The 20932-nt window shown below is 48.7% G+C and overlaps 1 protein-coding gene across 4 annotated transcripts in view; it reads left to right on the plus strand.

Moving 5' to 3' along the window:
• Nucleotides 1-20932, plus strand: part of TRAPPC10 (trafficking protein particle complex subunit 10) — a 93373-nt gene that overhangs the window by 69630 nt on the left and 2811 nt on the right. For all 4 annotated transcript variants that reach the window (XM_021669400.2, XM_064380209.1, XM_064380210.1 and 1 more), the window contains 9 exons: nt 1598-2112; nt 3028-3169; nt 5579-5737; nt 6480-6709; nt 8623-8723; nt 10386-10509; nt 12496-12666; nt 16374-16551; nt 20588-20782. In XM_021669400.2, coding sequence (XP_021525075.2) covers nt 1598-2112; nt 3028-3169; nt 5579-5737; nt 6480-6709; nt 8623-8723; nt 10386-10509; nt 12496-12666; nt 16374-16551; nt 20588-20782 — 1815 coding nt within the window. The remainder of the gene's footprint in view (nt 1-1597; nt 2113-3027; nt 3170-5578; nt 5738-6479; nt 6710-8622; nt 8724-10385; nt 10510-12495; nt 12667-16373; nt 16552-20587; nt 20783-20932) is intronic.

Here is a 20932-nt window from a genome sequence, read left to right on the forward strand (position 1 = left end):
TGATACCATCGGCCCAGTGGCTTAAACAACAGGCATTTATTTTCTCACCGTTCTGGAGGCTGGAAGTCTGCTGTCGGGGGCTGCAGGGCCAGTTTCTGGTGAGGGCTCCCTTCCCTGCTTGGAGACAGCTGCCTTCTCGCAGTGTCCTCTCATGGTGGGGAAGAATAGAGAGCAGACTGTCTGATGACTCTTGTTAAGGAACAGTAATCTTATACCACGCGCCCCCTCCTCACAATCTTATCTAACCCCAGGCACCTCCCAGAGCCCGGCTCCAAATACCATCACATTAGGGATTAGCACTTCACTGCATGACAGTTGGGGAAGCACAGTTCAGTCCATAGCCATTACTAACTACTTGGAAACCAATTTTTCAAGAAGTTTCAGGGTCAGGTTGATATTGTTATTGACTGCTGGGATATATTCACTTATATCCCTTGGGGTCCAGGTACGGTGGCTCACGCCTGTAATCCCAGCACTTTGGGAGGCTAGGGCAGACGGATCACTTTAGGTCAGCATTTGAGACCAGCCTGGGCAACATGGCGAAACCCCGTCTCTAGAAAAAATTAGCCGTGTGTGGTGGCGGGCACCTGTAATCCCAGCTACCCAGGAGGCTGAGGTGGGAGGATTGCTTGATTCAAGGAGGACCGGGCTGTAGTGAGCCATGATCGTGCCACGGCACTACAGCCTGGGTGACGGCGAGACCCTGTCTCAAAGGGGAAAACAAAAGCTCCATCTGGATGGGTTTTTCAGGAGCGCCCTGCCATTAGTTTGGCTTTGTAGATTCTTCAGTGTGCTACCCACGCTGATTGTTGGTAGAGCCACAACCACATCTGCTGGTTTGTATTTGAGACTATTTGAGTTGTGATTTTCCTGCCGACAGTCTTTGGTATCTCTATATGAATAAAACATTCCATAATTGTTTACTGTTTCTCATGATCTCATGGCATCAGTTGTGGCAAGTCCTTTAGTTGATGAATATTTAATAAATACTTAACTGGTCAGTTCTGCAGCCTTGTGGATTTTCTAGACAAAACCAAGGTTTTTATAGAAAGGTCAGCGAGAGAAGGGCCCAGAGGGAACATGAGGTCCTCTCCTCCAGCGACCATAGACCTACTGGTTGCTGCCATCTTGGCTTAATTGGCTCACTTGGTAGACTGGCCAACACCTGGGTTTATTTCCACATCACAGCAGGGCACTTGGGCATCTTCACTGAGCACGTTTTTAAGTAGGTGGGAAAATAATGGAATCCCTTGGACACAGCTCTAGAAATTGGACTATTTACAAATTTTAGTTTGAAATTGAGAGGTAGTTGACCTGTATTTCTTTTAGGTTTGTCAAAGCAGACTTGAGAAGGTTACTTTCTGTACATTTTGTGATTTCTAGGCATGATGTGGGCATTTGCTACCATTTTGCTTTTGACACATAACTTTTTGGGGGTGTGAAGATGGCAGGAGCCTGGGCTCAGTGCCAGCGTTGTGCACATCACTGCTTCTTGGTTGAGTCTGGTCTCGGTGATGTTCCTGTGTCCACGGCCTGCTGCCGCTGACTGTCAGGAAGTGTGACTTGGGGAGTCAGTGACGATAATGTATATTTGCAGGTCATAAAATAGTGCTACCCATGCATTCCTTTGCACAACTGCGAGACCTCCATTTTGATCCCTCCAATGCCGTGGTCCATGTGGGCGGCGTTTTGTCCATCGAGATAACCATGTACAGCCAGATGCCTGTGCCTGTTCACGTGGAGCAGATTGTGGTCAATGTCCACTTCAGCATCGAGAAAAACAGCTACCGGAAGACTGCAGAGTGGCTTACCAAGCACAAGACGGCCAATGGGATCATTAACTTTCCGCCCGAGACTGCACCGTTCCCTGTATCCCAGAACAGCTTACCTGCGCTGGAGTTATATGAGATGTTTGAGAGAAGTCCATCTGACAACTCCTTGAACACGACTGGGATTATCTGCAGAAACGTCCACATGCTCCTGAGAAGGCAGGAGAGCAGTTCTTCTCTAGAGATGCCCTCAGGGGTGGTTCTGGAGGAGGGGCCCCACGTGCTGAGGTGCAGCCTTGTGACCCTGGAGCCAGGGGCCAACAAGATTACGTTCAGGACTCAGGTATGCCTTCAGGTTGGGAGCTTAACTTCCAAGTTTATCAAGAAGGGCCATGGAGCTTGCCAGAACTGTCTGGAGTGTGGTGAGAATTGACTAGAGTCCTTCCTTCTCCTAACCCTGTTTTTGTCTCTATCCTTATAGAAAAACAGACTGTTTTCTTTTTGTATCTATAGAAATTTCTGACAACTGATAAATTTGAGGGAAGTTCTTAACACAGGTATTTGTTCTTAGATTAAATTAGCTTTTTAACTCTGGGTTATTGATTCAGTTAGCTTTCCCCACTGTGTATGAAAATCTGCATTTCAAAGAAGGTGGTACACTTTCTCGTTCAACATTATTTTCCTTTTGTGGCTGGCTGGGTGTCAGAACTGGTGCTTCTCACCCACTCTAACATAAAGTTTTCTCTGACACAGCATATCCTGTGAGTTCCGCTAACAACAGGATTTGTATTCGAGACTATTTGAGTTGTGTTTTCCTGCCAACGTTCCTTGTTATCTCTGTATGAATAAAATATTACATAATTGTTTACTTTTTCTCATGATCTTATGGCATCAGTCTTGTGGAAAGTACTATTTGTCACGTTTTTAGTCTAGAGCAGGGTTTAAATCTCGTGCCGAATGTCTCTACTAAATACAGTCTTTAAAGAGCATGCCACAAATACAGTTTATTAAGTTGAAAATATCTTATTAAGGTTAAATTTAACCATCAGTTACTCAGAAAATCATAAATTGAGAGATTCTGAGGGCCTCCTGAACAGCCCAATCTTAGAAGTTTAGACATAAGAGCCGGGGGAGCAAGAGGGAAAGACGTTCACTCCTTTTTGCAGTTTAGAGAAACCCCTGCACAGTGCCACTGCAGGAAGCTCCTAACAACAGAACTGGGTGACGTGGTTTCTAATGCCTGATTTTCTGACCCTAGGCCAAGGAACCTGGAACGTATACACTCAGGCAGCTGTGCGCCTCGGTGGGCTCTGTGTGGTTCGTCCTTCCTCACATCTACCCCATTGTGCAGTACGACGTGTACTCGCAGGAGCCCCAGCTGCACGTGGAGCCGCTGGCTGGTGAGTGGGTCCCCAGCCCTTCGGGAGGTGCGCTGCTGGGCGGTTCTGAGGGAACCTGCTGAGATGCCAGGCTTCTCATAGTTTTTAGCTGTGTCTGCCTTTAAGAGATGTTTTGGGTAACATAATGGAAATTATGCCTGGGAACTAGCTGACTGCATCTTTTGTTTATCTGAATATTTGCTTTCCTATAATTGGTTTTTTGTGTTTAATAAACATGGCGCATCTGAAAATAAGAAACACAGAAGAATTAGCTCTGAGAGTGGAAAAAAAGAAACTCAAGTGTTTTTTCTGTTGCTCACTCAGCCTAATAATCATTGCAGAGGACTTCTGGGCTCAAATGTGCAGGGATTTCCCCCTGCCAGCCAGCAAGCAGTCAGCCCCACAGGGGAGTCCTGCGGTTCAGTTCTGGCCCTGTCTCCTGGAGCCGACACCACAGGGTGAGGGCTCAGTCCCCAAGACAGTCCCCCACTTCCCACGTCAGCCACCAGCCCAGGGTTCTTCTACTTGTGCTCCTGACCGGCTAGCTAGAAACCAGGGTTCCCACAACCCCCTTTCTGGGTTTGATTAATTCGTTAGAACAGCTCACAGACCTCAGGGAAACACGTTTACCAGTTGATTATAAGGTATGTAGTTGAAGAAATTCGTAGGGTGAGGTATGGGGGAAGAGGTGCAGAGCTTCCGTGCCCTCCCTGGGTGCCACCCTTCAGGAACTTTCATGTGTTCAGCTGCCCGAAAGCTCTCCAAACCCTGTCCTTTGTGTTTATGGAGGCGACATTACACGGGCATGATTGATTAAACCACTGCCCACTGATAAGCCATGTGACCTTCAGCCCCTCTTTCCTCCCTGGAGGTTGGGTGGCGCTGCTGAAAGGCGCAACCCTGTACTTCTGCCTTGGTCATTCTGGTGACCAGTCCCCATCTTGAAGCTGGCTTGGGGCTGCCAGCCTCCAGTCAACTCATGAGCCTACAAAAAGACATCACTTTGGAGATTCTAAGGAATTTGGGAGCCAGTATGCCTGGAAATGGGGTTGAAGACTACATGTATGTTTTACAGTGTCACATTAGCTAAGTAGCAGCTAATGTCTAGCCACAGTTTAATAAATATGTATATAATTTCCTGCTTAGAGTACATTTCAAATGCTAAACACTAGATTTACTTATATTCTCTACTCACATCCCAGCACTTTGGGAGGCCAAGGCTTGAGACCAGCATGGGCAAACCAGTTAGGGCAAGATGATGAAACCTTATCTCTACAAAATAAGAAAGTAAAATAATTAGCCGGGTGTAATGGTGAGCACCTGTAGTCCCAGCTCAGGCTCCTGCCTCAGCCTCCTGAGCCCAGGAGTTTGAGGCTGCAGAGAGCTGTGATTGTGCCACTGCTCTCCAGCCTTGGTGACAGAACAAAACTCCATCTCTTTAAAAAAAAAAAAAAAAAAAAAAGTTTTCCTTTGAAAGTGATGATTTTAAAGCTATTGTCCTTTCTGATAAGTTCTGAAATTGGAAGGAGTTGATATAAACAAATGATTGAAGAACACGTGGCAGCTGAACAGGAGTGAGTGAGTGTCTCCTTTGTTCAGGCTAGGAACAATTTATTTGCCTGTTTCTTCTATTTGGAAAAAACATCACAAGAAGCCTTTTCTGTTTACTCCCCCTTCCCTGTTTTTCCACACACGTGCCTCTTGCATGGCCCCCAGCGAAGGCTGTCAGGTGTGGAACCAGTAGTTAGCTTCTCCAGTGCTTCTTCCATCAGAGAACATTGTGTGGAGAAGCCGAACTCGATTCCCGCGGGGAGCTGACACACCAGCCAGCTAGTGTCCCCTGTCTCTGTCTGCTCTCCCCTCAGTCCTGCTTCTTGCCTTCCTTCTGCCTTCCCTGAAACAGAATTCCTAGAGGCCTCAGCTCACTTCCCCCCCGCCCCCACCCCCGATTGCTGTCTGGAAGTGAGGGGAGCCACCTGCCTGCTGACTGTTCTTAACCTGAGAGCCTGTGGCCCTGAGCTGAAAAAGCCAGAGAACATTCTCAGTAGCGCCAACACAGGCAGGTTTTGTTCACAGTCTCTTCTTAAGCCTCATTATCTGATTCTCTCCTACTGACTTACTGGCAGGTAAGTTTTGTGACCCTCAGAGATGTAGTCATGATCATAATCCCTGACTTGCTAAACCAAGATGGGGATAAGACTCCTTGACTGAGAATTCTTTCTTCCCAGCAAGGTTCCCCTCAACCCTGTAGTCCACCTCACTGAGATGAAAAGTTAGGGCAGAAGGGAATGGAAATAGAATTCATGGAGATCCCAGAGGAGCAAATCTTTCAGAGTAAAAGAAACAGAGCCCCTTTTCACCCTGTTGCAGGCCCGGAGTTACTGTCTTCTGGTTGGCAGTGGTGCTGAGCCGTGATCTCTTTTCCTTTAGATAGCCTTCTGGCAGGCATTCCTCAGAAGGTCAAGTTCACCGTCACTACTGGCCATTATACGGTAAAGAATGGAGACAGCCTGCAGCTCAGCAATGCAGAAGCTATGCTCATTCTGTGCCCGGTGGAGAGCAGGGCCGTGGTCTACTCTAACACGAGAGGTGAGGCGCCGTCCACCCAGGCCCAAGGAGGAAGCCCACCTTGCCCTGCACCGCGTGGGTGTGAGGATGAGCCTGGCCTCGCTGCTGTCCCGCTGAGTGCCCCTCAGCAGTGTCTGAAGTCAGTGTTTCATAGGAGCACTGCGGCCTGGTGCCTGGGCTGGGGTCCGTTTGAGGTTATAGACCGAGAGCGGTTCACACGCTGGGTGGCCGGGCAGTGCTCACCTGGCTGAGGATCAGGAGATGTGGTGTCACGGCTGGGGTCACGGTCCATGGCAATGCCTGTCAGGCCCTGTCCACCCCAGGCCGGCCCTCTTCCCGAGAAGCAGAAGCAGAGCAGCCCTGTGGGATCCGTTCAGAGCCCTGAGCACTCCCATCCTCCCAGCCCCTAGCCATGGCAAATGGGAAGGAGAAAACCCTGCTCCCCTGGGGGTAGGGGTGGCTCTGCGGATGACGTGGAATGGGAGAATGCCTTGCAGGGCCATACACAGGACTTGGGTGAGCCCATGGAAATGCCTTTTCCTGTCTTCAGCTTGAGCGCGGTGATGGGTCTGGACTGCTGCCTGTCAGCTTTCACACTGGGCCGCTCTGGCCTAGGAGCTTTGTTCTTGGGTTTGCTTGCCAGGTGCGCAGGAGTGGGAGGAGTTGGGTAGCGGCCTCGAGGCTGGGCCATCACCTGCTGTAAGGAAAAGGACAAGTGAAACCGAGGGATCAGCTTTGAAGTGACTTTTTCTGTCTTTCACAGAACAGTCTTCTGATGCCGTGCTCCGGATTCAGTCCTCTGACAAGGTCACAAGCATCAGTCTGCCTGCCGCGCCTGCGTACCACGTGATTGAGTTTGAACTGGAAGTTCTCTCTTTACCTTCAGCCCCAGCACTCGGAGGGGAGAGTGACATGCTGGGGACGCCAGAGCCCCATAGGAAGTATAAGGACAAACAGAAAACTGGCCACTGCATGGTTACCACAGACCACAAAGTGAGGAGGGGCAGTGGAGGAGCTGAGCTCCTGGGGCCTCCCCCGCCACCCGCCTGCTGGGAAGGGCGATGTAGTGAAGCCTGGTGTTAGCCTGGCTCCTTCTGATTCCCGACTCCCTGGGCCTCTGTTTAGCAGTTCTGTCTGTGAATCACCCCCTCTTAGATAGGGGGTGCATTTTGTAAGGACAGAGACAAGCCGGCTCAACCATTCCCTCTCGGCTCCAGGGCCCAGGGAATTTACTGTAAGAGGTTCGGCCTGGCCTAGGCATGAGGGGCGTTAGGCGTGGGGCATTGTCCATTTGACCAGTGACGAGGCCAGAGGAGTTCTGTGTTGTGTGTGTCGGTGTCTGTCCACTGAGGCATCATGGGCTCAGCCAGGGAGGAGCTGTCTCATTGCTGGTACTTACTGACAGTTACTTGAGAGGGACGGAATTTCGGTCCCAGATCCACGGGAAATCAGCTCATGGAATGTGTTGCTACATCGTGTTATTCAGGGTGTACTCTAGTCTTCCTGAGGGCTGTGTGGAGTAGCCCAAGGGTCGCAGTGTATGCCCAAGAGCAGTGTGGGGAAAAGGGCAAGGAATGCCATCCTTCCAAAGCATGAAGTTCTCAGACAAGTCCACGCCTGAAGAAGAATGTTTTCATGTTCAGTTTTTGAAGAGACCTGAGGAAGTTTCTTTCCCCTAACTCACACAGACATTCACCATTCATGAAGGTGGCGCTTAGCTTAGCAGGAGCACGCAGCACTGGTGGCACCTGTGCTGTGTGCTCGAGTATCTGCTCTTCCCTGGCGCTGCCTGTGCTGTGTGCCGTGCCATCTTGCTCTTCCTTGGCTCTGGTGGCACCTGTGCTGTGTGCTCAAGTATTCTGTTCTTCCCTGGTGCTGACGGCACCTGTGCTGTGTTACCCTGCTCTTCCCTGGCGCTGCCTGTGCTGTGTGCTCGAGCGTCTGCTCTTCTCTGGCACTGCCTGTGCTGTGTGCTCTAGCGTCTGCTCTTCCCTGGCGCTGCCTGTGCTGTGTGCTGGAGCGTCTGCTCTTCCCTGGCGCTGCCTGTGCTGTGTGCTGGAGCGTCTGCTCTTCCCTGGCGCTGCCTGTGCTGTGTGCTCTAGCGTCTGCTCTTCCCTGGCGCTGCCTGTGCTGTGTGCTGGAGCGTCTGCTCTTCCCTGGCGCTGCCTGTGCTGTGTGCTCGAGCGTCTGCTCTTCCCTGGTGCTGCCTATGCTGTGTGCATGCCGTCCCGCTCTTCCCTGACTCTGGTGGCCCCCATGCTGTGTGCTCAAGCATTCCAGTCTTCCGTGCCACTGCCTGTGCTGTGTACTGTGTTATCCTGCTCTTCCTGGCGCTGGCAGCATGTATGCTGCTGTATTCACCTCCTCCCTGTGGGAAATAAGGCTTGGGACTTGCTTCCTTCCTGCCTTTAAGGGCTGTTATAGCTTTGTCGTCACTGTGCCCCGAAATTGATTTGGTTTTCAGTTACATATGCAGCCTCACATGGATTAAATACTTAGATAATTCATTAAATTTGGGGTCATTACTGATTGACTAATGTCATCTGGAAATATATGACTGAAGGTACTTTGTCTAAGCCCTGTGCACATGGAAACACGCCTGGCTTCTCAGCCCTGCGTGTATGGGAAAGCAGGTGGGCCTGCTGCTTAGGGGACAGCTGAGCTCTTCCACTGTGGAGATGAATCTGGTGGTGCGAGCACGTCTCGTCAGTTCTGTGTTCATTTCTCTTGTTGGTCTGTGCGTGTGTTGGGTAAAGTTTTGCTTCCCGGATAATGAGTGGTTGAAGCCGTAATTAGATGTCTAGGGCATGGGCAGGCATTGCAGGTGTGTCTGGGCAGCAGCGGCGGTGGCTGTGCTGTCGATCAGGCGAGTGGTCTGAGAGTGTGTCCTTGTGCTTCCTCCTCAGGTGTCAATTGACTGCCCGTGGTCCATCTACTCCACGGTCATCGCTCTGACCTTCAGCGTACCCTTCAGGACCACGCACGCCCTGCTGTCCTCAGGAACACGGTAACGGAAGCGTGGTGTGCAGGCCCTGGCTTCTTTCCCAGGACTCTCCTAAGTAGGGGTTCCTCATGTTCAAAGCTGGCCTCCCTGATGAGCAAGGATGTCTTCTTATATGAGCACAAGGCCATTGTTCATCTCTTAAAATTCACAATTCCCTGGTATCCTGTGACGCCCGGTTCATATTCAGATGTTCCCAGCTGTCTGAAAAATGACCATTGGTTTGTGTGACTTGGGTCCAAAATCTCCGCCTGACCACTAGATCTCTTTTCATCCTTTTCCCCCTATTTTCAAGCCATCGACTTGTTGACACACTCAGGCCAGATGTGCTCTGGAGGCCCGCTTTCCTGATCTGGCTGGGTTTTTGTCACTAGTTCTCCTGTCCCTGTATTGCTTGTCAGTTGCCTGCAACTTCTAGGACAGGAGCTTTTAAGCTCAGCGCTAGTGACATTTTGGGCCAGATGACTCTGTTGTAGGGGCTGCCTATGTGCTATAGGGTGTTGAGCAGCACCCAGGCTCTCCGTGAGATGCCAGTAGCATGCCCCACCCCCAGGTGTGGCAGCCACAGATGTCTGTAGACATTGCCCAGTGTCCTGTGGGTGGGGCTGACTTGGCCCAGTGGAAAGCAGCTGCCCTGGAAGCTTGAGGAGACTCCGATTCTGCTTTGAGGCAGGCGAGGCTGTGTGCTTCCTACTGACTGCACTGGGGTGCCCACGGTGTCCAGGTGTCCCACCTTAGTGAGGGCACTAGCGTTGATCACTGGCTCGGGATGCTGGCCTGGCCTCTCACCACAACTTTTATCCATTGATGATGTTTGGATAATTTGGAAACAAAAATGTCAGAACCGTGTTTACAATGGAATATTACACTAGCAGCTTTTTTCCCCACTTCAAGTCATAGCAAAGGGAACTGTAGATTTAATGCTTAAAAATATCAATAATCTCTAAAAGAACCTTATTAAATAATTACTTTTCAAAGCTTTACATGTGATGGAAATGCAGCTACGCCCCCCCCTTTTTCTCTCAGTGGAGAGTCTTTACCTCTAATGGTGAAGGCCCCGCTCTCTCCCCGTTGGCTTCCCATAGGCCAGTGAGGGTGACCAGCCATGATCACTTAATGAGGCTAGTCAGAAACTGTATTCTTCCATTTCCTCAGAGAAATCAGCTCTTTAAAAAGGTTTTTTATTTATTTATTTTTTTTTTTGAGATGGAGTATCACTCTGTCACCAGGCTGGAGTGCAATGGCGTGACCTTGGCTCACTGCAACCTCTGCCTCCTGGGTTCAAGCAATTCTTCTGCCTCATCCTCCCCAGTAGCTGGGACTACAGGCACGTGCCACCACATCCAGCTAATTTTTGTATTTTTAGTAGAGATGGCATTTCACCATGTTGGCCAGGATGGTCTTGGTCTCTTGACCTTATAATCTGCCCACCTCAGCCTCCCAAAGTGCTGGGATTATGAGTGTGAGCCACCGCACCTGGCCAACAAGGTTTATTTTTTTCTGATACTTTTCCATGTGAAAGCTGAAGGAGAAATACATGCAACTAGGTGTACTGTGCTTCGTTGCTTTTTTGATTCCCCAGGCAGAGAGGGTCTCCTTAACAAAGCTAAGATATGTTTAATAAAGTGCTTACGTAGCGAAATAATGCTTTTTGTTTTTCTGCTTTAGGAAATACGTTCAAGTTTGTGTCGAGAATTTGTCAGACCTTGACTTTCAGCTGTCAGATAGTTATCTTGATACCGGCGATGGTACCGACCTACAGCCAGTACCCCTGAACACGCAGTCCCAGCAGGTAAACATTGTAGACCTGAGCGAAAGCTTCTCGGCAGAGAACCAGAGGGTGCGGAAACGATGCAGTGTGTGTTGCGATCCAGCCTCGTGACAGAATGGCTGCACTGCTGACGAGTGGAGGCTCCTGTGCAGCTCCAACTGTTCTCAGGCGGGATCGGGGCTTGCTGCCGTGGGCAGGTCCTTTTTCACGTGCGGAGTAAGTGGGTGGCTGGATGGATGAAGTCTTTTTAAAAGAATTAAATCTGAATCTGGTCCCGCTCTATGCGTAGATACGTGTGCAGATCCAAGCTTCTGTTTGAATGCAGCGTTGGTTGCATGGGCACTTCTCCACTCTGCCCAGAACCCGACGCCTGCCTGTGCCAGAGCGATGGTGCCTGATGCGTTGGTGCCTTTGTGAAAGAGCCATGCTCATGCCTTGCGGCCTGGCTGAATCTCGACCTTGCTTTTTCTGTTTACTTTTCACATGTGTTTTTAGGCAGTAAATGCTGTGTGTTTAGAGATCAAAGGCTTTCTTAATGGGTGTCTGAATCTTTATCATTTTCAAAGGATTTTCTCCCCACTAATACTTTAGCTCTTTTAGATATTACTGGAGCTTGTCACTGTGCTTGTAGATGTGGACTTTACATGTAATGGTGGTGTTCAGTCCATACATTAGGTTGTGCTGGCTCCTAAATTAATTTAAATATAAAATAATTGGCTGGATGTAAAGATTTACTTTTTATTTTATTTTTAAAATTTTTATTTATCCTTTTTTGAGATGGAGTTTCACTCTTGTTGCCCAGGCTGGAGTGCAATGGCGCAGTCTTGCCTCACTGCAACCTCTGCCTCCTGGATTCAAGCGATTGTCCTGCCACAGCCTCCCGAGTAGCTGGAATTACAAACAAGTGCCACCACGCCCAGCTAATTTTTGTATTTTTAATAGAGACAGGATTTCACCATGTTGGTCAGGTTGGTCTCAAACTCTTGATTTCAGGTGATGTGTTGGGATTACAGGTGTGAGCCACTGCCTCCAGCCAAGATGTACTTTTTAATTGATTGATGATGTATTCCCCTGTTTTGGAGCTGCATGGGATACATTATATACTAATTAACATCCTTTGGCTGGCCATGGTGGCTCACACCTATGATGCCAACACTTTGGGAGGCCCAGGTAGGTGGATCACTTGAGCTCAGGAGTTTGAGACCAGCCTGGGCAACACAGCAAAACCTCATCTCTACAAATACAAAGATTAGCCAGGCATGGTAGTGTGAGCCTGTAGTCCCAGCTACCTGGGAAGCTGAGGTGAGAGAATCTCTTGAACCTGGGAGGTCGGGCTGCAACGAGCTGTGATCATGCCACTGCACTCCAGCCTGGGTGACAGAGTGAGACCCTCGCTCTCAAAAAAAGGAAAAAAAAATTGGCCAGATGTGGTGCCTCATGCCTGTAATCCTAGCACTTAAGGAGGCTGAGGCGGGTGGATTGCCTGAGGTCAGGAGTTCAAGACCAGCCTGGGCAATGCGGTGAAACCCCATCTCCACTAAAATTAAAAAAAATTAGCTGGGCATGGGGGCGTGTGCTTGTAATCCCAGCTGCTTAGGAGGCTGAGACAGGAGAATCGGTTGAACCCAGGAGGCAGAGGTTACAGTGTGCTGAGATCACACCACTGCACTCTAGCCTGGGACAGAGTGAGACTCCATCTCAAAAAGGAAAAAAAATTAAGCTACTGTTTGATGATCTCATATGATATAAAACTTACGGAATCATAAAAAAGTAAACATGTACCGATTTTGTATAATCTTCTGGTGGGACAAGGCCAGGCAGAGGGAGTCAGGTCAGGGGCAGGTGCTGCAGGGCCTAGAGCAGCGTGCAGAGGAGTGCTGCGAGGCAGGGGCCTGCTCGGGGTGTCTCTGCTCAGCACCCTTCGCATGACGTGTTTCGCTGCAGTGTCTGTTTCATCTTTGAGGTTTCCGGTACTGCGTGAACAGTGACGGCCGGCTCTCTTTGCAGCACATCCACAGCAAGCAGTCGCTGTTCTTTGTCTGGGAACTGAAGTGGACAGAAGAGCCTCCTCCTTCTCTGCCTTGCCGCTTCTCTGTTGGATTCTCCCCAGCTTCTGAGGAACAGCTGTCTATCTCCTTGAAGCCGTATACTTACGAATTTCAAGTGGAAAATTTTTTCGTACGTGATGTATTATTTTGGGAAGGTGGGGCAGGAAAATGAAAGATGGCATTATGTTCTTTATAATCTGAAGCACTGAGTAGACAGCTTCTTTCAATGTAATGAAGGAGCAGCTTGAGAAAAGCAGTTAATTCTTGGGGTAGTTGAATCATTGACTGTCTTTATTTTAGAACCCCGGGCCCTTCTCAAGTGACACAGCTGAGCTGCCCACACTCCTGTAGCATCTCTAAGAGGAGTGTTTGTCATTGGAAAGCCCAAAGACTCCTTTTCTCTTCTATCTTTTTCCCTTATGTTGACTGAGGAACTTCCTGGAAATTTTTCTGGGAGTCATTTCAACTGCAGGGGCATTGCTTTCTAAGGCATACCTCTAGATTTTAAAATAAAAACTGAAAACGTATGAAAACCTGCTAGCTGAATATTGTGACGATTTTCTTAGAACTTGTACATCATTTGGTAGAAGCCAATCTGAGTGTGGCATGAAGAGTAGCATGGAGCTAGCTGAGTAGATGCAGGTGTGTGTTTGTGTTCTGTTAGTGAGACTCTTTCACTCATTGCTGTGCAATATGTGATACTTCCTTTTCTTCTCTTTACTATTTGAAGTGGTCAATGTTTATTTGAAGTGTTTGTCTTTAATTAGCAGTTTTTTCTCTATCTTCTTCCAACCAAGACAAATTGTTTTGACCTTCATCTTTTATAACACTTATTTAATAAATAAATTTAAATGAGTTAAGATTATAAATTTATTAAATAATTAAATCAAATCTAGTAATAGTATAATAATAATTTATATATAAATAAATTATTTATTTATGAGACAAGGTCTCACTCTGACACCCAGCCTGGAGTGCAGTGGCACAGTTAGAGCTCACTGCAGCCTCAACCTTCGGGGCTCATGATCTTCCCACCTCAGCCTGCTGAGTAGCTGGGATCACAGGCACATGTCACCACACCTGCTAATTTTTTTTTATTTTTTGTAGGGATGGGGTTTTGCCATGTTGCCTAGGCTGGTCTCGAACTAGTGGGCTCAAGTGATCCACCCACCTGGGCCTCCCAAAGTGCTGGGATTACAGGCATAAGCCACTGTGCCCGGCGAAAGTACAAGTTTTTCTGTGGCCATATCTCTTCCATTCTCCCGGTAAATACCTGATGGAATTCTGAGTCGTGGTAACTCTATGGTTAGCTTTTTAAGAAACAGCCAGGCTTTCTCCAGAGTGCCCTGCATTCCCGCCGGCAACGTAGCGGGTCCCAGCCAGCGCTTGTCCCACTGTTGTTTCGCCTGTGGCTGTCCCAGCGGGCGGGCGTTTCTCCAGTGGCTGGTAATGTTGTGCTTCTTCCTGTGGGCATCGGCCCATTTTTCTGCCTTCTTTGGGAGGATGTCTGTTCAGATCCTTTCCCCAAGTTTAAATAGGGCTATTTATTTTTGAGTTGTAAGTTCTTTATATAGTCCAGGTACCAGGCCTTATATATGATTTGCAAATATTTTCTTCCATTTATTGTCCTTTGAAGCACTAAAGTTTTAAATTTTGATGAAATCCAATTCAGCTCTCTCTTTTACTACTTGAATTTTTTGTTTTGGACTTAGAAAATCATCTCCTTTGGTCAAAAAGATTTTCTTCTGCATTTTCTTCCAAGATATTGTCAATTTCAGCACTTACATTTAGGTCTGTGATCTACTTTGACTTAGTTTTTGTGTATGGTGAGAGGTAGGGTCCAAATTTGTTTAAGTGACCCATCAGCTGTCCCTATCCTATTTGCCATAAAGATGGTTTCCTCCCTGCGCGGTGGCCCTGGCCCCCTTGTCGGAGACAAGCTGTCCCTCAGTGCTCACGTTTCTCTCTGAAGAGGCTCCACGACTCTGGTCATTGTGCCTGAGCTCCAGGGGCTGCCAGGTGAGGCCCTGCTGCTTGCCCTGGGCCGTGCTCCCCCCCGCCCCCCACCACGCTCCTTCCCAGGCGCGGCCGGGAGCAGTGTTCAGGCACACCCCTCTTCCTCCTGCTGCAGCTCTGGGTGTCCTTCTAGCCCTGAGGCAAATCTGCATTCTCTCTGTAGCACAGAAATATTCAGACTGTGCTCTAGCCAGAAGCGTCTCAGGAGCAGGAGGCGTTTCAGTGGGCCTCTAGCACAGCGTTCCACTGCTTCAGTTCCCAGGACCTGCGGGCACCTGGGCACACAACCGGCACTTTTGCATCTGTGTGTTTGGGATCCTTTCTGCCCTGTGGCTTGAGAGCCCCAGGAAGTCCCAGCATGACCTTTCTAGAAACTGGTGGGAGTTTGTCCCATGTCTGAAGAGGTAATGGGGATTTGGTAGATCACGGAGAAAGGCCGCTCTCGGAATTGCTGCTTAGGCTGTGAACTCCCAGCAAATGGCCTCAGACTCCAGACGCACACCGAAATCTCTTCTTTGAACATTTTCCAATACCAACAGAACACTTTTAAGTTGTCTCTCTCTCTCTCTCACACACACACACACACACACTCACACACATACACACACTCTTTCCCTCTCTCTCTCTCACACACACATACACACTCACACACACACGTACACACACATACACACACACTCTCCCTCTCTCTGTCTCTGTCTCTCTCTCTCTCTGTCTCTCTCTCTCTCTGTCTCTGTCTCTCTCTCTCTCTCTGTCTCTGTCTCTCTCTCTCTGTCTCTCTCTCTCTCTCTCTCTCTGTCTCTCTCTCTCTCTCTGCTTCCCTTTAGAAGTGGAACTGCCAGTCTGTAGTGGGTGAGCCCTTTCTCATCTTTGCGGTAGCAGATGGGTTTTGATCGTTTGTCATGTGTGGTTGTAGAATGTTAAGCATGTTTGAATAGCCACTGAGAATAGATTGATTATGGAAAGGAAATATGGAGAAATTAGATTATGGACTGAATTGGGTGTTACCAAGGACTTCCTGTTGATTTTGCTAGTTGTGATAATGGCATTGTGTTTGGTAAGACAATGTCCTTAGTGTTTAGTAATGCATACTGAAGTAGATGGGGCAAGATAACAGGTTGTCTGAAATTCGCTTTATTTTTTATTTTTATTTTTTGAGACAGAGTCTCCCTCTGTCACCCAGGGTGGAATGCAGTGGCATGATCTCAGCTCACTGCAACCGTCACCTCCTAGGTTCAAGCGAGTCTCCTGCCTCAGCCTCCCAAGTAGCTGGGATTACAGGCACCCACCACCATGCCTGGCTAATTTTTGTATTTTTAGTAGAGATGGGGTTTTACCATGTTGGCCAGGCTGGTCTCAAATTCCTGACCTCAAGTGATCTGCCCACCTCAGCCTCCCAAAATGCTGGGATTACAGGCATGAGCCACCATGCCTGGCCTGAAATTTGCTTTAAAATACCTCAGGCGATTACAGAAGTGTACATGGATCGATAGATGACACTGAGGCAGCAGCGTGCTGAAATCTTGGGATCTGGGTGATGGGCGGCTGGAGGGTCGTTGTGCTGTCCTTTCTTCCTGCTTGAAAATGTTTGTAATTTAAAGAAGGATGTTAAGGTTCAGAGTGTGGGACTTGGGACATTGCATCGTTCTCCGGTGGGAATTACTGAGAGGGAGTGGCCACAGTTGCTCCAAGGCCAGCTGAGCAGATGGGCGTCTTTCCTTAGCTCTCCAGGGTCTGCGGGCAGCTCCGCCTTGCCTCTAGTTGCGTTTTTTAAGACAACTTAGGCACATTTCCTTTCTTTTCTCTCCCTTTCCTGCCCAGACATTGTACAATGTGAAGGCTGAGATCTCTCCCCCTTCGGGAATGGAGTACTGCAGAACAGGCTCCCTCTGCTCCCTGGAGGTGTTGATCACGAGGCTCTCGGACCTCTTGGAGGTGGATAAGGATGAAGCACTGACCGAATCTGATGAGCATTTTTCGACAAAGCTTATGTATGAAGGTGGGTATTCTCGAATTCATAGGCTCAAGCGACCCTCCTGCCTTGGCCTCCCAGAGCGTTGGGATTACAGGTGTGTGCCACTGCACCCAGCCCTATCTTGCATCTTGAGTGGACCTTTTACCCAGGCATCATAGCGTTACACCATGTCATTAGTCATTTGGGAAGCATGGTTTCCCGAATTGTGCAGATCTTCCAAATGTGGGCACCTTTTGTTTGACAGTATTTTTTAAAATCTGCATTTGTGATCGCTCAGGGAGGTCTGAGAGCATCAGGACTCTGTCAGGCTCACAGTGGCAAGTGCAAGTTTTTCAAAATTCTGACTTTTGCTTAAAGTCTCAGATGACATCATTGGCAGCAAATACTCGTGTTGTTTTCTTTGAAGTGACAAGCTTAACATCATTCATTTTGAAGCAAATGTCTACCAAATAGCCAACACTGAATGACCAGCTTCCCCAGCGCTCTTTCAAGTGAAAAAGGCGTTCTGGGAAAACAGCAGCTACTTGAGCTCACAGCATGGAGTACGGCCCATGCGCTTTCCTGAGCCAGCTGTCATTCTGCAGCAGAGACGCGGAGAATGTCAAGAACACAAGTACTCAAGTATGGAAATAACTCAGATGTCCTTCAGCTCAAGAGCAGTTAGACAAACTGGCACATCTGATTCCTCCTCAGCAGTGAAACAAGGGACTCTTGACACATGCAGTGCCGTGGCTGGATCTCAAGGGAAAACACCCCAATCCTACAAAGCGGTGTACTGTGTGATTTCATTTCTAAATGACGTCCTCAAAACGCCAACCTCAGAAGGAGAAGTGTGCACGGGCCAGCGGGAGGCTGCAGGAGACCATCCTCTGTGGTAATAAGAATTCTGGGCCAGATCTACACATGTGACAGATGCCACAGAATTAGACCCAAAGAGTGCCTGTAAAAGCTGCTGGAATCCAGTGAGCTCTGCGGCCTGGTTCACTCTGCGCTGAAATCCAGTGAGCTCCACCGCCTGGTTCACTCTGCGCTGAAATCCAGTGAGGTCCGTGGCCTGGTTCACTCTGCGCTGAAATCCAGTGAGCTCCGTGGCCTGGTTCACTCTGTGCTGAAATCCAGTGAGCTCCGCGGCCTGGTTCACTCTATGCTGAAATCCAGTGAGGTTGGGTGCTGAAATCCAGTGAGCTCCGTGGCCTGGTTCACTCTGTGCTGAAATCCAGTGAGCTCCGTGGCCTGGTTCACTCTATGCTGAAATCCAGTGAGGTTGGGTGCTGAAATCCAGTGAGCTCCGTGGCCTGGTTCACTCTGTGCTGAAATCCAGTGAGCTCCGTGGCCTGGTTCACTGTGTGGTACCAGTGTTAGCTTCCTGTGTTATGTGAGATGGCACAGTTGGGTGAAGCTGGTGATGAAGGTGTGTGACCTCTCTACTATTTTTGCAACTTCTTATGAGTCTATAAATATTTGTCAATTGGAAAAAAGTTTGCTCAGGAGCTGAATTGAATAAAATTAGCAATTTTAATTGTGTCATGAAGCATGGCATTTTTGTTTTGTTTTTGCTGTGAGTTCCTGGGAGTGAAGAACATGAGTGACATGACTGCACAGTCTGGCTCCTCATTTCATGCCACTGTGGTTGCCCCAGCAGGGCTGTGCAGCAGTGTGAAAGCTTTCAGCTTGCGGGTGCCCCGAAAGCCACTCTGAGAGCCGTCACTCCATTGCCTTCCTCCTGACACTGCTGGGCCTCAGAGGTTCCCCCATCGCCACCCACAGGATGTCTACCTCCCTGAGCCCTTCTCTGCTGCTCCTGGCCTTTTGGTCACTTACTCCCTGGACCATTGCTCAGTATCCTCATGATGGGAGCTGGGACCTCTTTGCCAGGTTGACTACTACTGGATGGTCAGGACCCCGTCTGGCTTACTTTCATATCTCCAGGACTGTGCCAGTGAATGATCACTTAGGTGTTTGAATTGCATCGAATTAAATGAAGGTTGTGTTTTAATAATTAATGTTAATAATAACACCTGCCATATATTAAGACACTACCATGTCCCAGGAATGGTACTAAGCGCTTTACACAAGGGGTCTTCAAAAAAGTCATGGAAGATACATTATGAAAAAACTGTGCATGGATTCCAACACTTTTTGCACCAAAATAAGCTCTTACTCACTAAGCAGGATCTAGTTCGAGGCACTAAGAAGAATAAGACATCAGTTTTTAAATTAGCCGGGCATGGTGAACCTCCCAGTACCATCCTGAAGACAAAGCAGGCTAACTGATAAGATCTCAGTTTTTAAAATAGCCAGGCATGGTGGCGGGCACCCGTAGCTATGTGGGAGGCTGAGGCAGGAGAATTACTAAACCCAGGAGGCAGAGGTTGCAGTGAGGGTGAGCTGAGATTATACCATTGCATTCCAGCCTGGGCAACAGAGCGAGACTCTGCCTCAAAAAAGAAAAAAAGAAAAAAGAAAAAGAACCAACATCAAATTTATGGTGAAGCTTGGGTGGAAGAATAGTGAAATCATTGATGCTTTACGAAAAGTTTATGAATTTCTTTGGACAGAGCCCCAAAAAATTAGTAGTTTGCAAATGGAGATCTTAAAGAAGGGACGAGATGATGCTGAAGATGAAGGCCACAGCCAGCGGACCAACCACATCCATTTTCAAGGAAAACACGTTCACCTTGCTCATGCCCTAATCAGAGAGGACCGATGATTAACAGCAGAAAGGACAGCCGACAGCACAGCCGTCGGCTCAGCTCACTCAGTGATGGCTGAAAGGTAAGCAGAGGTCCCGACACCACAGCCATCGGCTCAGCTCACTCAGTGATGACCCACTTGGTGGGTGCCAGAACCCTAGCACCCCCGTCCGCTGCAGACCAGAGCTTCCATGGAAACTTCAAACACATGGGATCAAGATCCTGAAGCATTAACTGAAGGAACTATAATAGGAGATGCAGTGTGGCCTTCCCAGCACCATCCTCGAGACAACGCAGACAGGTGGGGCAGCCCCACCGAAGCACAAGAGCAGAGGCCACAGCGCGCGAGGCATTGGCTTGTTGACTTTCTGGAGGGCCGAAAACAACAGCCTCTGCTTATTATGAGAGTGTTCTGAGGAAGACAGCAAGAGTTTTGGTAGAAAAGCCCCTGGGGAAGCTTCACCAGAGTCCTCCACCACGACAAAGCTCTGGCCCACTCCGCTCCCCACACAAGGGTGGCTCTGTGAGGCCCTGATGGGAAATCATGAGGCATCCACCTTGTGGGCCTGATGCGGCTCCTTCTGACTTCTTTGCGTTTCCTGGTCTTAAAAAGTCTGAAAGACACCCACTTTTCTTCTGCTAATAATGTAGAGAAAGACTGCATTGACATGGCTAAATTCTCAGGACTCCCAGTTCTTTAAGGATGGACTAAATGGCCGGCACCACTGCGTACAAACATGTCTTGACCTTAATGGAGCTTATGTTGAGAAATAAAGCTTTTATTTTCGATTTTCATCTCTGAATTCCAGTTTTGCATGAACCTTTCATAGTTCCCTCTTACATACTCTCTTTCCATCCTATACAAGCAGCTCTGCGAGGCCGGTGGTGTTCTCACCACTGTACACAGGCCATCGAGCCCGGAGGCCTTGGAGGCTCTTCTGAGTGTCAGAGTTGGCTTCAGACCTAGTGGGCTTGGAGATTGCCACTTACCAGATGGAACTCATTTAACTGCCAAAGGAACCATACTTGGGAAGCGTTAGACACAAATGTCAGGGAGATGTCAAATCAAAATTAAATCGTTATTTGTTTATTCATTTATTAACCTCACAGGAAAAAGCGGTTTTCCGTACACGTCCAGCATAATTGATTTTAATCTAGAACTAACTGAATGTTGGATTTAATGAAATAGGTGTTGTCATCGTTAAAGTGCATGGCTTTATCTTCAGGCGCAGCTGCAAGGCATGAGCTCGGTGTCCCGGTGTTTTATCGGACAGCGTCAGGTGAGAGGATTGGGTCACCATGGCCATGACTCTCGCCTGAGTACTGAAGACCTGTCCCGGGTGACACAACACTTCCTCTCGTTTCAGTTGTTGACAACAGTAGCAACTGGGCAGTGTGTGGGAAAAGCTGCGGTGTCATCTCAATGCCGGTGGCTGCTGAGGCCACTCACAGGGTCCACATGGAAGTGATGCCGCTCTTCGCGGGATATCTCCCCCTGCCCGACGTCAGGCTGTTCAAGTACCTCCCCCATCATTCTGCGCACTCCTCCCAACTGGACGCTGGTAAGGGCTTTTTAAGAAAAAGGATACATTCGGTGTTTGAGCAGGTGATCACTTTGTGCGAGAAGTGATAAACTTGTGACAAAGCAGGTTTGAGAACTAGTGGCATGTTTTCAGTGCCAGCAGAAACTAGTACCAGAAGGCTCGTTTGCC

This window comes from Aotus nancymaae, unplaced genomic scaffold (genome assembly GCF_030222135.1).
Source record: "Aotus nancymaae isolate 86718 unplaced genomic scaffold, 86718_ANA_hifiasm-v0.15.2.pri h1tg000022l_1, whole genome shotgun sequence".
Classification (NCBI taxonomy): Eukaryota; Metazoa; Chordata; class Mammalia; order Primates; family Aotidae; genus Aotus; species Aotus nancymaae.